This window comes from Erpetoichthys calabaricus, chromosome 1 (genome assembly GCF_900747795.2).
Source record: "Erpetoichthys calabaricus chromosome 1, fErpCal1.3, whole genome shotgun sequence".
NCBI classification, from domain to species: domain Eukaryota; kingdom Metazoa; phylum Chordata; class Cladistia; order Polypteriformes; family Polypteridae; genus Erpetoichthys; species Erpetoichthys calabaricus.
The window spans coordinates 228,827,107-228,840,925 of NC_041394.2; the positions used below are offsets into that span (position 1 = coordinate 228,827,107).

At 38.3% G+C, this 13,819-nt stretch overlaps 1 protein-coding gene across 1 annotated transcript in view; it reads right to left on the bottom strand.

Annotated features, from left to right (window-relative positions):
* The window catches only part of LOC114659672 (copine-8), a 650,855-nt gene that overhangs the window by 64,793 nt on the left and 572,243 nt on the right, over window positions 1–13,819 (bottom strand). Inside the window, exons 17-19 of the mRNA XM_028812277.2 lie at window positions 12,807–12,909; window positions 12,073–12,130; window positions 6,136–6,209 (exon numbers count right to left, since the gene is read on the bottom strand). Coding sequence (XP_028668110.1) covers window positions 6,136–6,209; window positions 12,073–12,130; window positions 12,807–12,909 — 235 coding nt within the window. The remainder of the gene's footprint in view (window positions 1–6,135; window positions 6,210–12,072; window positions 12,131–12,806; window positions 12,910–13,819) is intronic.

Sequence of the window (13,819 nt, forward strand, 5' to 3'; positions counted from 1 at the left end):
TTGAGGGTTTAACTCAGGGGTGTCAAACTCCAGGCCTGGAGGGCCACACTGGCTGCAGGTTTTCATTCTAACCCTTCTCATAATAAGTGACCAGTTTTCACTGCTAATTAACTCCTTTTCCCTTCGTTTTAATAACCCTGTTTTTAAAGATTCAGCCCCCTGAATTGATTCTTTTCTTCGTTAAATGACAGCCAAACAGAAATGAGATGTGAAACAAGCCAACAGATGACCAGCTAAACTGGGGCTTCAAACTCCAACCAATTTCACTCCAATCACTTTCTTAATGAGAAGCCAATTAGTGTTGTTAATTAAAGCCATTATTTAAGTCCATGGCTTGTTGCTGCTCTCATTCGGCCACAGCATACATTTGTTAATTTTCTGTTTTTTCTAAAAACATCGTCAAAATGTTTTGGTGATCTGAGAGATCAACCTTACCGAGACCTTCACCTTTTCTTTATTTTCAGATATTGTGTGATGGTCATGAGGAGGCTTGTTTTATGTGTCACTATTATTTATTTGGCTGCTAATTAAGGAAAAAGAAACAACAAATGAGCCTGAGTCAATTGTCAAGTGAATTAAAATGAAGGCAACAGAAGCTAATTAGCAGCAAAAACTGGTCACTAATTAAGAAGATGGTTAGAATGAAAACCTGCAGCTACTGCGGCCCTCCAGGACTGGAGTTCGACACCCATGGTTTAACTTAACAAATAAGAAATCACCCCAAAGTATTTGACATACATGAAACATGTCTAAATATCTACTCAGCTTAGTCAATTTATTCATAACAAGATGAAACAGAAACTTATAATCAGCTGCCATTATAGGACCAAGGAATTAAAGTTATTTTATCATGAATCATCTTCTTTAGCTCATATTAGTAGTTTCTGATAATTTTTTGTCAACCTGTTTCTACTGTGCTTCAGCTACTAGATGCAGATGCCTTGCATGGTCAGTGTTTCAAGTTACTTATCTACAGTATGCATGTAAGCAAAGGGACAGACAGACAGCGGAGGACACCTACACACAGACGATGAACTGAGGTATGTGATGATGGCTGTTGCTACTGGCCTGCAAAATGGCAAACAAAGGATGCTACCAAGAATATACTAAATGTTCCAGCTACGGATCAGCAGATCTGTGCAACTGGGTGCCATACTTGAAAGAAGCTGCTGAGACCACAAATAAATGGGAGTGTCTGAAAAGTGCTACATGCTCATTACGTTTTCATGATCTTCATCCACACTGTAGTTTTCACATCATTTACAGAAGTATTGCCATCCACACTAAAAAAATGTGAAAATGCATATGACATACACACACACATCCAGTAGAAAATCCCTGAAGAGACTGAAGTGAAATATTCAGAGTCCTGTGAAATTAATATTCCCTTGTGTTTAATGTGTTTTCAAGGCTATCAGCACATGCAGGAATCAGATAGTGTGTTTAAAGCATTTAAAAAAGAGACAGAACTGAGCAAACTGCTCCCACATCATGTCAATACGAGGATTACAGTTCAAAGTAACAGTCTTTAGAACTGTTGGCGGTTCTCCTGTCATTACATTGTAAAACTAACTCATTAGAGAAAATAAATACATATGTACCCACGTGAGTCTGTATGTTCACTTTACTGCACTGTGCTTTTGTTTGTCTTAGTCCTGTATTCTTGTGAGCTCAGCTGCATTCTACACCCATCCACTTCATTATTAATTTTGCGGCAGAATGCACTTCTCCTTACTTAACAGATTGTTTTAAGAAATAAACATTGATAAGAGTCTGTCAACTGAGTTATATGCAATGTTATTTTCATGGGGCTATGAATTACTCACTACAACAGTAACACTGCCGGCCATAGGATTCATAGCAAAACTGCAGCGACTGGTAGATTATTTGCCTTTTGTGCATGCATGCAGAATTCAAACTGTACTAAACACAATTTATATGCATATAGGCAAGCAGCTCAACAAGAACCATAGAAAGCAACTCTTCTATGCCCCCTTTGTTGGGATAACGTGTATTCTCGGAATAGTGACCAATCAGTGATTGAGACATTGTAATAAGCAGAACCAAATCAAGGATGGGCCATGAAATAAGCATGAACAACCAGAGTGCAAGTAGAGTATTGCTTTTGAAAAACTCAATTACAATGTGGATGCCGTGTTTACAAAAGTATCTGACTCTGGAAAGCGATTTTAAAAGTGTTTGTTTTCTGGGTTAGGAAATGCTGGGCAAGTGTGGACAAAAGGTGAAAAGGGAGACAAATCTCTTCTTCATTTTTCAATGAAAACATGGTAGTGGGCCTAGGAAAAGTGTCGACATTTTCTTATCCTTGGTCTATTTAAATTTTACTGAGAATTATCATATTCACATAGATACATTAAACCATTAGGATCTAGTGACCATAATGTAATTTCATAATTTCACAGTTTTTTGATAGGGTGCATATTCATGTAGGGTAAATATCGAGAATATACATCAAAATCTGAATAAGATAAATTGGAATAAGCTTTTATAGAGACAATTAAAGAGATGTGAGGCAGGTTTAAAGTGTTTTACATATAATTTATTATACGTCTATCCCAAAAAAGTGGTAAAAAAATTAAGGAGATCTCCACAATGGATAAATAAGGAGATAATAAAAGAGGTTGCAAAGGAAAAAATAGTTGTATAAAGCATATAAGACTAATAAGTCCATTGTTAATCTAAGGTTATATGAGAGCAATGGTTAAAAGGGATATTAGGAAAGCTAAAAGCCTTTTGGAGTGAATTACTGAGGAAAAGGTAAAAGATGACCCAAAGAGATTTTTTCAGAATTTTACTAGTAAAAGAACAGTCAAGGAGAAGGTAAAGAGTTTTAGAAATGGCGAAAGTGAGCTACAATATACAAACAGCGAACCTGCATTTTTTTTGGACATTTTCATATGTAAAGAAGTTGATAACTTCCCAAAAGTAAACTGAGGGGAAAGTACTGCTTGGATTAAACAGGCTGAAATCTAACAAGTCCATCCATCCATCCATCCCGCTATATCCGAACTACAGGGTCACGGGGGTCTGCTGGAGCCAATCCCAGCCAACACAGGGCACAAGGCAGGAAACAAACCCCGGGCAGGGCACCAGCCCACCACAGGATGCACACACACACGCACACCCACCACACACTTGGGACAATTTAGGATCGGCAATGCACCTAATGCACCAATGCACTGCGGGAGGAAACCCACACAGACATGGGGAGAACATGCCAACTCCACGCAGGGAGGACCTGGGAAGTGCTACCCACTGCGCCACCCAATCTAACAAATCACCAGGATCATATAGCATTTAATCTGAAATTCTTAAGGAGGTTAGTCAGTACATTTATAAACCCTTGAGTCTTCCTTAAAGACTGGAAGATAGCAAATATTGCCCTGCTGTATAAAAACAGTGATATGGCTGATTACATAACATGCATTATGGGTAAATTATTGGAAGCAATTATTCAAGAAAATATCTAACAGCACATGTCTAGAAAAAGAATATTAGAAAATAGTCAACATAGGTTCAGATGGAGAAGTTTGTGTTTCAGTAATATGCTGGACTTCTATAACATGTAACAAAGGCTTACAATGAGAGAGCTGAATATATTATTTATCTTGATTTTCAGAAGGCATTTTTTGATAAGGTCCAACATGCCAGGTTGGGCATCAAACTAAAAGAAGAGAGAATTTAGGAATTTAGGGTGCAAATTGTGCTCCAACCCAGGAAGCAGAGGGTCATAGTGTGAGGAACTTTATCAGAATTAGGTGATGGTAAAAGTGGTCTACCCTCTGGGTTTAGAGCTGAGGCTGCTGCTATTTTTAATGTATTTTACTTATGTATATGAGGGAGCTTTACTCTTAGAGATAATAAAACAAAAATTAATACTATAACCCTAAGTAACAGAGGTAAGAATTACAAGGCTGAAATCATCGTCTTTTACCCATACTCTTATTTATCAACCCATACTGCAAAGTTAAAGGCATAACTGAAAGGGCTCTGGCTGCTGAAGAGACCATCTGTAAATCAAGCTGCCAACTTCTGTATCATTGACATATTTGCCTAGAAGGAAGTACAGTAGTTATGCCTGTTAATCATCATGGCACCGGAGATGTGTTGTATGTTGATTACGCAAGTAAGAATTTTTTTCTGCACATTACAACAATGATCCTTGAAACCTATAAATGGATGCCCATGGGAAATGTGTGTGCAATATTTGAACAAAATCACAATAGCACTGCACAGGTTCTTTATCTCTCTCTCTCTGTGCTCAAGAGATTCTGCTACAAAAAGCCTGTGAAGCAAGCCATCAAATTATAAAATCAGAGTTACTGATATGATCAGCAGTCTTTATTATTTGTAGCTTTTCCATGGACAGATTTCCAGAAGGTATTACGGCAGACAGAATAAACTTCAATATTCAAATAAAATTCAAATCTATATGAAAAAGTTCAGTAACACTTTACATTAAGTGTCCATAATTACACTGTAACTACTATGTAACTACCTGTATACAGTGTAACTATGAGTTATTACTCCGTACTTATTACTGTGTAATACAAAGTAACGTTATAGTTAATTACTCAGTTGTCATTGTTATTCCACAGTTGATATAATTACAATGTAACAATTTATCACTGATCCAAAAACAAGTGTACCTACATACTGTAGTTACATTGTATCTGCACTTTCAAAATGTAATAAAAACATTAGGGTATGTAACTACAACTATGTAACAGATGTTTCATGGTCTGGGCAATTGTAATGGAGAATTACAGTGATAACTGCATAGGTTTTCGATGATATTTCAAGATCTTTTTTAAATGGTGAAAACACCTTTGCAAAATGGTTAACACTTTTCCCCAAAATCTAGAGGGGCACCTCCTAGACATTATTTGCTTAAACAAGCATTTGTCACATTCTAGTAGTTGTGTTACACTATTTATTGTTGAATTTTTTTGGCTATTATTATACCCATCCCTAACATAATACTGTCAAACTTGCATCATTCCATCAAGGTACATAGGGCCGCAGAGCCATTCCAAGCATCACTGGGCGCAAGGCAGGAAACAGGGGAGCCATCCCATTGTAAGGCCCACTAACAATCATACCAGCAATCACGCTCTCACACATATGGCCACGTAACCCAACCTACATGTCCCTGGGATGTGGTAGTAAAACCCATGAAGAAGACATAGGGAGACATGGGTAGAACGTGAAAATTTTACACACATCTCTCCAGACAGAATTCCATCTCAGGATAATGGATCTGTGAGGCAAAAGCCTTAACCATTTTGAAAAGGTGTTTTCACCATTTAAAATAGATCTTGAAATATCATCAAAAAACCTATGCAGCTATCACTGCAATTCTCCATTACAATTGCCCAGATCATGGAACATCTGTTACATAGTTGTAGTTACATACCCTGATGTTTTTATTACATTTTGAAAGTGCAGATACAATGTAACTATGTAGGTACACTTGTTTTTGGATCAGTGATAAATTGTTACATTGTAATTATATAAACTGTGGAATAGCAAAGACAACTGAGTACTGTAATTAACTATAGCATTACTTTGTATTACACAGTAAGTATGGAGTAATAACTCATAGTTACACCGTACTTATACAGGTAATTACATAGCAGTTACAGTGTAATTATGGACTCTTAATGTAAAGTGTTACCAAAAAATCTTATTTGAAAGCAAATGCTGACATGATGGCACCTGATCTGATTCTGTTGCACTCTTGAAGCCGAAATCACTGATTTGCTGCTGTTTTATATTAAAACCGTTCAGCATTCATAATGGAAAACAAAAGCCGGCTTCATGTCTCATTAAATATAATGGGAAATACTGTAACTGCCACATTCCTAATTTTCCTTTTATTATTATAACCCATTTAAAGTGGACACTTTAAAGAGCATTTTCAATGTCAGGATATCTGTCTCAATGAACATGACTTTTAGAAGCAGGAACAACATCTAATAAATTGATTACCTTATATAATAAGAGTACTTAATGGAACACACCTTAACCTGCAGACTTGATAATTCTTCAAATAATTTGATTTCTGCTTCTCACTTTTATTTATTTATTTCATTTGTACATAAAACAGCCTACCTGAACAATGTCTCTTTCTGCGTATCTTCCTCTCGATGATATTCTGACTTCATCTCCATCCAGTTCAATCATTGCTAAAGCAAAAGGCAACTTATTAGTAAGCTTATTTACTTAAGTGATGCACACATACAAAATATGTGCATGTTAAGCTCAACAGGCAACAAAGGATAAACCACACAAGAGCGTGCAAAAAGGCTGAAAAAAGAAAAAGACAGACAAGTTCCAGGGTGTGAATGTCATAATGTGTTAGCTCATCATTTACTTGGTGGCTGTGTAGTACACAGGCTCATACACACTGTATATGAACAGGAAGATATGTTGATATCTCAAGTACTTGTCAGTAAAAGTATCACAAACAAATTTTACATGGCAGATTGCTTCAACTAAAGATTCTCTTAGACTCACTAGTAAAATAAATTCACCAAACCCAGTACTTGCAATCGAAGGATAAAGTGCTACTTACAACATATTTTGCAGTATGAAAGGAGTAGATAGTAGTAAAGCATTCAATTATTTTGATTGAAATGCATTTTCTTTTAAAATAGGCTAAAGAGTAGTAAATTGCTGGCACAAAATAAACACTTCTGGAAGCACCAAGCATGGTGTTGAGATGCTGAAACTGAAGTGGCGATGGCAGAGAAAAAGAAAATGTTCAGGGTGCAAATAATTCCCTGACAGGCCATAGCAATAACCAGCAGGAAGACACTAAATGGTAGCCCTAAGTAGAGTTACAAGAATCTACTTCACCCACCTGAGCCTGTATGGTCAGCATGAGCACCTGTAGTGGTCTGAAGGAACTTGCAACTGCTCATAACATTACCATTGCAAGGACAGAAGCCTTGTTGGTACTGCCTAAGATAACTCTCCGTTTAGCTCCGCTTGGTAAAACAGGTTCTTTCTGACCCAGTGAATGGCATTAAAATCCCACTATTGCTATGTGTCAGGGTGGACGGACCTGTAGCGGATAAGAAACAGGCAGAGCTGATGTGCCTTAAGTGAATTTCTCTCTGTTGACAGTTCTGAAACCAAACAAAAATAGTGTAAAACGGCTCTTATGACACACCATTAAAAACACAAGGCCACATTCACCACAAGAGGTTTCACTGCCACAGCAATTTTTGACCCCAGGAAAAATAAGAAATTGGTAACCCAAATAATAGAACGTAAAATAAACATGCAAAGGGAACAGCGTAAGAATTCATGAAGTGAGCCCAATTTTAGCAGAGTAATAAAAGTTGTATTTCCCTGTATATACACATATGTCCACAACTGCAACATAAATTGACTGTGGTATTCATTGTGTGAGCTACTGAATCATGTGCTTGGCTTTCCAAAATGACCAAGAGATGGTGCTTGTGATGCATCACATTTTAATGATACAATTGCAATCTCATTTCCATGAATGTTTAAATCCACTTAATATGGAATTTTACAACTACTCAATCACTTGGTCACTTGTGGTTATTTTGGAAAAGTTAGGACATGTTTGTTTTAACTATATACTAAACTGAAAGTTTATATATATATTTTTTTCTTGCATAGATTTAATCACAATCTGATATTTGGGTGGCCACCTACCAGGTATGTAATGCTCGCTGTTAGTTGGCCAGTTGGCAGACATCCGCCACGTCCTCTCAGTTGTGAGAAGCAGATCATAGACATGATATATAGTACCTGCCAAATAATACGAAGAGCACCCAACACATATTTCTCCCCAAATTGGGGATCAACAGGTATATGCACTTTTGCTTCCCTTTGCCTCTGGTGCTGATGTCCAAGGTTCGATCCCCATAAGGGGAATGCTTCTTCCATTTTCTCATTTCCAGTTTAATATAATCAGCTAAGAATGGAATAAGATCGAAGTATTATTCAAGATGGAATGAAATTCTGTGATGGTGTGGGTCAGCTCCATGCTACCATGCTACCAGTCACACATTCGTGGTACTGCCTTGGCGTGGTTTAAATCATACTTGACTCGAAGAACTTTTTCAGTGAGGCTAGGTGAATTTAGATCCTCCTCTGCTTCACTATCATGTGGGGTTCCACAAGGCTCCATACTTGGTCCTCTGCTATTTTCTTTGTATCTCCTGCCTCTTGGCTCTATTCTTAGAAAGCATAAAATTGCTTTCCATTGTTATGCAGACGATACTCAGGTTTATGTACCCCTCAAACGCAAGGATGCTTACTCCATACAAACTTTGGTTATGTGCCTAGAAGAGGTGAAAGCTTGGATGGCAGTAAACTTCTTAAATTTTAATGAAAATAAGACAGAGGTTATAGTTTTTGGTCCTGGGGGCACCAGTGGGTCTATTTCTACTTCTGCTCCTGTGGATTTGGGTCCCCTTGCACAATATGGTACACCTGTCATTACAAATCTGGGTTTTAGGATAGATGAGGATTTTAGACTGGACGGTCAGATCAGCGCGGTGGTGAAATCTTGTTTTTTTCAGCTGAGATGTTTGGCGAAGATAAAAAACATTCTTTCCAAAGATCAATTTACAACAGTAATCCACGCTTTCATTACAACCCGGTTGGACTATTGTAATTCGTTGTATGTTGGTGTTAGCCAGCCACCCTGTCTTGGCTCCAGCTGGTGCAAAATGCTGCTGCACGCCTTTTAACTGGCACGCGAAAAAATGAGCACATTACATTATCCTCACTGCACTGGCTGCCTGTTCAGTTTAGCGTTCATTTTAAGATTCTTTTATTTGTTTTTAAGTCCTTAAATGGGCTTGCTCCACCCTACCTCGCTGAGCTGCTGCATATGCACTCTCCTTCTCGCTCACTCAGATCAGCTGGTCAGCTGTTTCTGGATGTGCCTAGGACTCAGCGAAAGCTCAGGGGGGATAGGGCTTTTTCCGTTGTGGCTCCAAGGCTCTGGAATTCACTGCCAATCCACATTAGACAGGCCTCCTCACTGCCCATTTTTAAGTCTGCTCTTAAGACTTACCTCTTTGGTTTGGCGTTTGATCCTGTGTGAGCAGTTGATTTTACTCTGTTTTAACTCTGTTTAGTTGTGTTTACTATGTTTTAATTAGTTTCATTTATTGTATTTTATTTTACTTATTTATTATTTTGTTTTTGTTTAAAATTTATTTTAGCCTATGTTCAGCACTTTGGTCAGCGGCTGTTGTATGTAAAGTGCTTTATAAATAAAGTTGACTTGACTTGACATCCCGGAAGGTTTTTGAACACATTACCGCCAATAACATACGTGAGGGATAAGCCAGCGGATGAGGACACTCACATAAAGCAAGGTGTAGATGTGTAAAAGTGCAAAAGTGCATTTATTAAAAACAGTTAAAACCAAAGCATCCAAAAATGTGGTGCAAATCTTCCAATAAATAAATAATCCATAAAAAGAACAGTGTCCACATGAAGGTTAAAATCAATCAATTAAATAAACCATTAAAATGAGGTTTAAACACAGGCAGATATCCATCCTTTAAAAAATACAGTCCCCAGTGCATCACCTAAAAACGTTTGTCTCCTCAGCTTACCCCCAGGCGAGGTCTTGCAGCTGAAGAGAAGCCTGACAGTTCAGCCAACCTTCTGTGCCCTTGTTCCTAAGCTCGGGCTCCTGTAGCTGTCTCTCTGACTCCCAGCAGGGCAACATTGTGAGCCAGACTGCCACTGCCAGCCTCGAATTCATGCCGTCCATGGCACCACCCACAGAACACCTCACTGAGCCTTTCATTCCCCTGCAATAGCACAGCCTCTTTCTGGCCTTATGCGGCGAGTTGCTCCAACTGAGCAGCACGTCATTCACTCCAGCTTACTGGTCGCTCAGGTAGAGTGGCCATAAGCCCGTGAGCATCAGCCACACACTCCCTACAAGGGACATCCTCCCAGCTGTCTGCCTTTTGTGTCTCTCTCTCTCGTTTACCTGCACTGGCTCTCTCAGCGTCCTGCCTTCTCTCTCCTTCCTTTAACCTCCTTTCTTTTTCCTTTTGTTTTTTTTCCAATTCTCCTCCCTTTTTCACATACTCCACCAACCCCCGCAGCTGCATGAGCGTGCACACCCACGGAGATCAAGCCGGCCAATTAATTATTTACTTACTAAAATGGCCACTTTTTTTCTGAGCTGTGGACCCACTATACCACAAATTCCTTATAACTGATTTTGCTTGTGTGGTGTGTGGCTGGGGGTGGTACCCTGCCAGGACGCCCAGGAGGACTGGAGGAGGGCTTACACGGGGCGACCGCCCTGGTGGCTTTGGGGACCATGGGAACTGAGCTTGGAAGCTCAACCCTATAGGGGCCCGTGGTCACCGTCAGGGGGCGCCCTGATGCCTGGAGAGCCCTGGTCCTCAGCACTTCCGCCACAACCAGAAGTGCTGGGGGGAAGACGACCAGGGACACTCGGAGTGCTTCCGGGTGCGCAGCCGGAACTTCCGCCAAACTGGGGAGTGCCAGTGGAAGATTATCGGGAGGCACCTGAAGCACATCCGGGTGATTATAAAAACAGGCCGCCTCCCTCCGTTCGCGTTCGATGGCTGGAGTCGGGAGTGTAGAAGACGAAGTCTTGGTGGAGAAGAGTGGAGGCGGACCTGAGAAAGGCATTTGGAAAAGGCCTGGACTTTGGGGGAGTACTGGGGTTGTGTGTGGCACTTTATTGTTGTAAATATTGTAAATAAACATGTGTTGGGTGAACTAACAATGTCTGCCTGTCTGTGTCTGGGCCAGGTTCCACAATTGACATTTATAAAATGTACTGTATCAGTATGCATTATACCAGTTTATTCTTTAAAATGTTGTTTGTTCATGGCAACAGGAACCCCTCTTCCTGGGTCACCTCCAGTGCTTGTCCAGTTCACCCATAAGAAAGTGCAACACACTATTGCATGCCAGTGTGAACAATGACAATTTCTTTCTTTGAAAAAACATTTGTTGTTTTGCCTCGAGCCTACGAGTCAACGAATCATGCAAACTTTCTTTAAGTTTCAAAACTAATTTTGTATTTGTGATAGAATTAAATAAAAAACTTGAAATTCTTAGAAATTATTTCTTTAATGGAGATGAGTCTTAATTTTAATTAAATTGATAGTTCATATGAGGATCATGTGCAATTCCTCACTTTTAATAAAATGTATCTACTGCAACAGGAGAACATACTGGAAATCAACATTCATGACACAAGTCAAAGAAAAAAATTAAAACATGAAATTAAACAAAAGGGAATTTATTCAAAAAAGAAAAATACTCCAAACATGCAAAAGATGATTTGAAATGTTCACAAATTCTAACATCCACATCTCCTTTTCATCTTAAGGTAAAATCCCCACTTTATCAGTAATTCCTCTACATCACGGACACTTAGCTGAATTCTTGATGCCAAAGGTAGGTCTCTAGAAGCTCAGTGTCAAGATGGACATCAACAAGACCATTGGACTTAAGAGTTGTCAAAGCTTTACAATATGTATGTCCAAGGTGTAGTCTTATGTCAGGTGAAAGGACAGAAAGAATGACTTTAGTGAGCCATGAGACTTGTTTTGGAACAACTGAAGAATCTATAGCCAGAATTGACACATGAAAATGGGATACAGGGCCTCATAAGAATTCTGTCAGTTGTGTGGGAATTAAAAGTACATCTGATACAAGATTCAGTCCAAGGTTTAAAAGATAAAAACAGAGTCCCAGGAGAGAACCCACATCAACAAAAAAGGTGACAAGCAAAATTAATACAGGAGGTGATTATCACTGTGAAACTGTGCCATGGGAGTCCAAAAATAATCATATTATGAGAGAGATGGTGATAGGTTTATCTGGACTAAATACCTTATCTCAAATCTATATCCCTAGAATCACCATGAAGCTAGTCCCTACAGGTGAAGTAAAAATAATTATGCATATTTACATATAAGAGGAACAAACATTGTGATAAAACAAGTGATACAATATTCAGGAAAACTGCAAATTCTTAGGATATTTACTTACCATCAAACTCAGCTGGCCCAACTCCGACAATAATGATTGACATTGGAAGATAAGAGGCCTACAACAAGAACAGAATTTAGTCATAACAAAGGTAGTCTGTTCACCAAACCATTAATAACAAGAAGGCACTGCACATTTTCCTATGACTGAGACCCCATTATGTAAGCACCTGCACTTGGGATTCAATTCTGTCACATGTAGTGCTTGATTGTTATTCTGGGTTTATATATATTTACCACTTTATTATTGTCTATTTATATTTAATACAGTTTTGCTAATTTATTGGATCTGTAGTTTTTTTTATTGCCATTGTTTTTTCAGTCATCAAGGCCTTTGGGACCATGCCATTTTGCTAGTGCACTGTATTGCATTTTTTTGAAATTTCTGGATTACTGAGGTAGCAACACACACGTTTTATTGTTGTAATGACAATAAATGAAATAAAATTAAGTTGTCTTTGAAGCCTGTAATATAGTTTATACAGATCAAACACAGCAATCAGCTTGCAATCACACCATATTACCAGATAGTGTATGTGCTTTAGCTGTTCATTTCTATTGTCACAGTACTTTTTGTCACAAAGTCACAACCAAATGACTTCGGGTTAATTACAACCCAAGGTAGTAGTACCGTGTATCTCAATGATACTAAACATTTGTGGGGTGGCATTAGGTTACAAACAATTTTAAATTCATAATGTTTTTATATGACTTAAATTTAAGCCATTCACCTACATTAACAATTGACTCCTTCGTCTGAGCCATATCTGAAATCACTCCATCAGTTATAATGAGCAAAACAAAATACTGTGACCCATCATTCACTGATGCTGCATACCTATGAAAGGGATAACAGAAAAAGAGAAAGTTAAAATTCTAAAAAGATTCTATTTTTAAATAGATATACACTAACAAAAAAAGACATGCAAGAGTATATTACATATTATAGTTTTGTACACAAAGCATATTTGATTTACTCCATTTATTTTTTTTTTAATCCAAGAAAATCTCACAAAACATTTTCAGATCAATTATTGCAAACAAGCATTGTCATTTCTTACCATGTACTAATTAATTAAAAATAAAAACCAAACAACAAAACCAAATGAAAAAAGAACTTCGCCTTTTTATATTTTTGCAAATGCAGTGTTCTTCTGATACATTCCACAGCATTATATTGCTTTCCTGTTGCTACTGGAGTAACATGGCTGACTTTTCTTTCTGTAATTAATAATCTTGTGTCTAAATATGATGAAAGCTGAAGGTAATATTTGGAAATCTTCTTAGTCCAATTCATTTCATTGGAAGGATAAAGACTATTCCCAGCAGTATCAAGTGGGAGGCAGGAACCAACTGTGGAAGGGCCCACTCACACACAAACTCAGTCACACAGGCCCAGTTTACAAACACTACTTAATATAACATGTACGCCTATGGGGGTGTGAAAAAAACACCAGACTAGAGAAAGCAGGACATGTTATTTTTAAAATTAACAAAGGCTTTTAATGCTCTTAACATCATTTTACTGTCACAATTTGTCAAACTAAGCTATAGATTTGGTATACATACTAAATATTAAGTAAATTATATGGAGTAATGTATCAGTGACTTGGAACAAATTCTTCCCAGTTCTCACCTTCTTCTGGTGTCCGTCTGAGTTTAAGTTAAGCTAGCTGGCAACTCTACATTGGCTCTGTGTGAAAAAGTGTGGCTTTGAGTGAGTGAGTGAGTACGCTCTGTGATGGGAT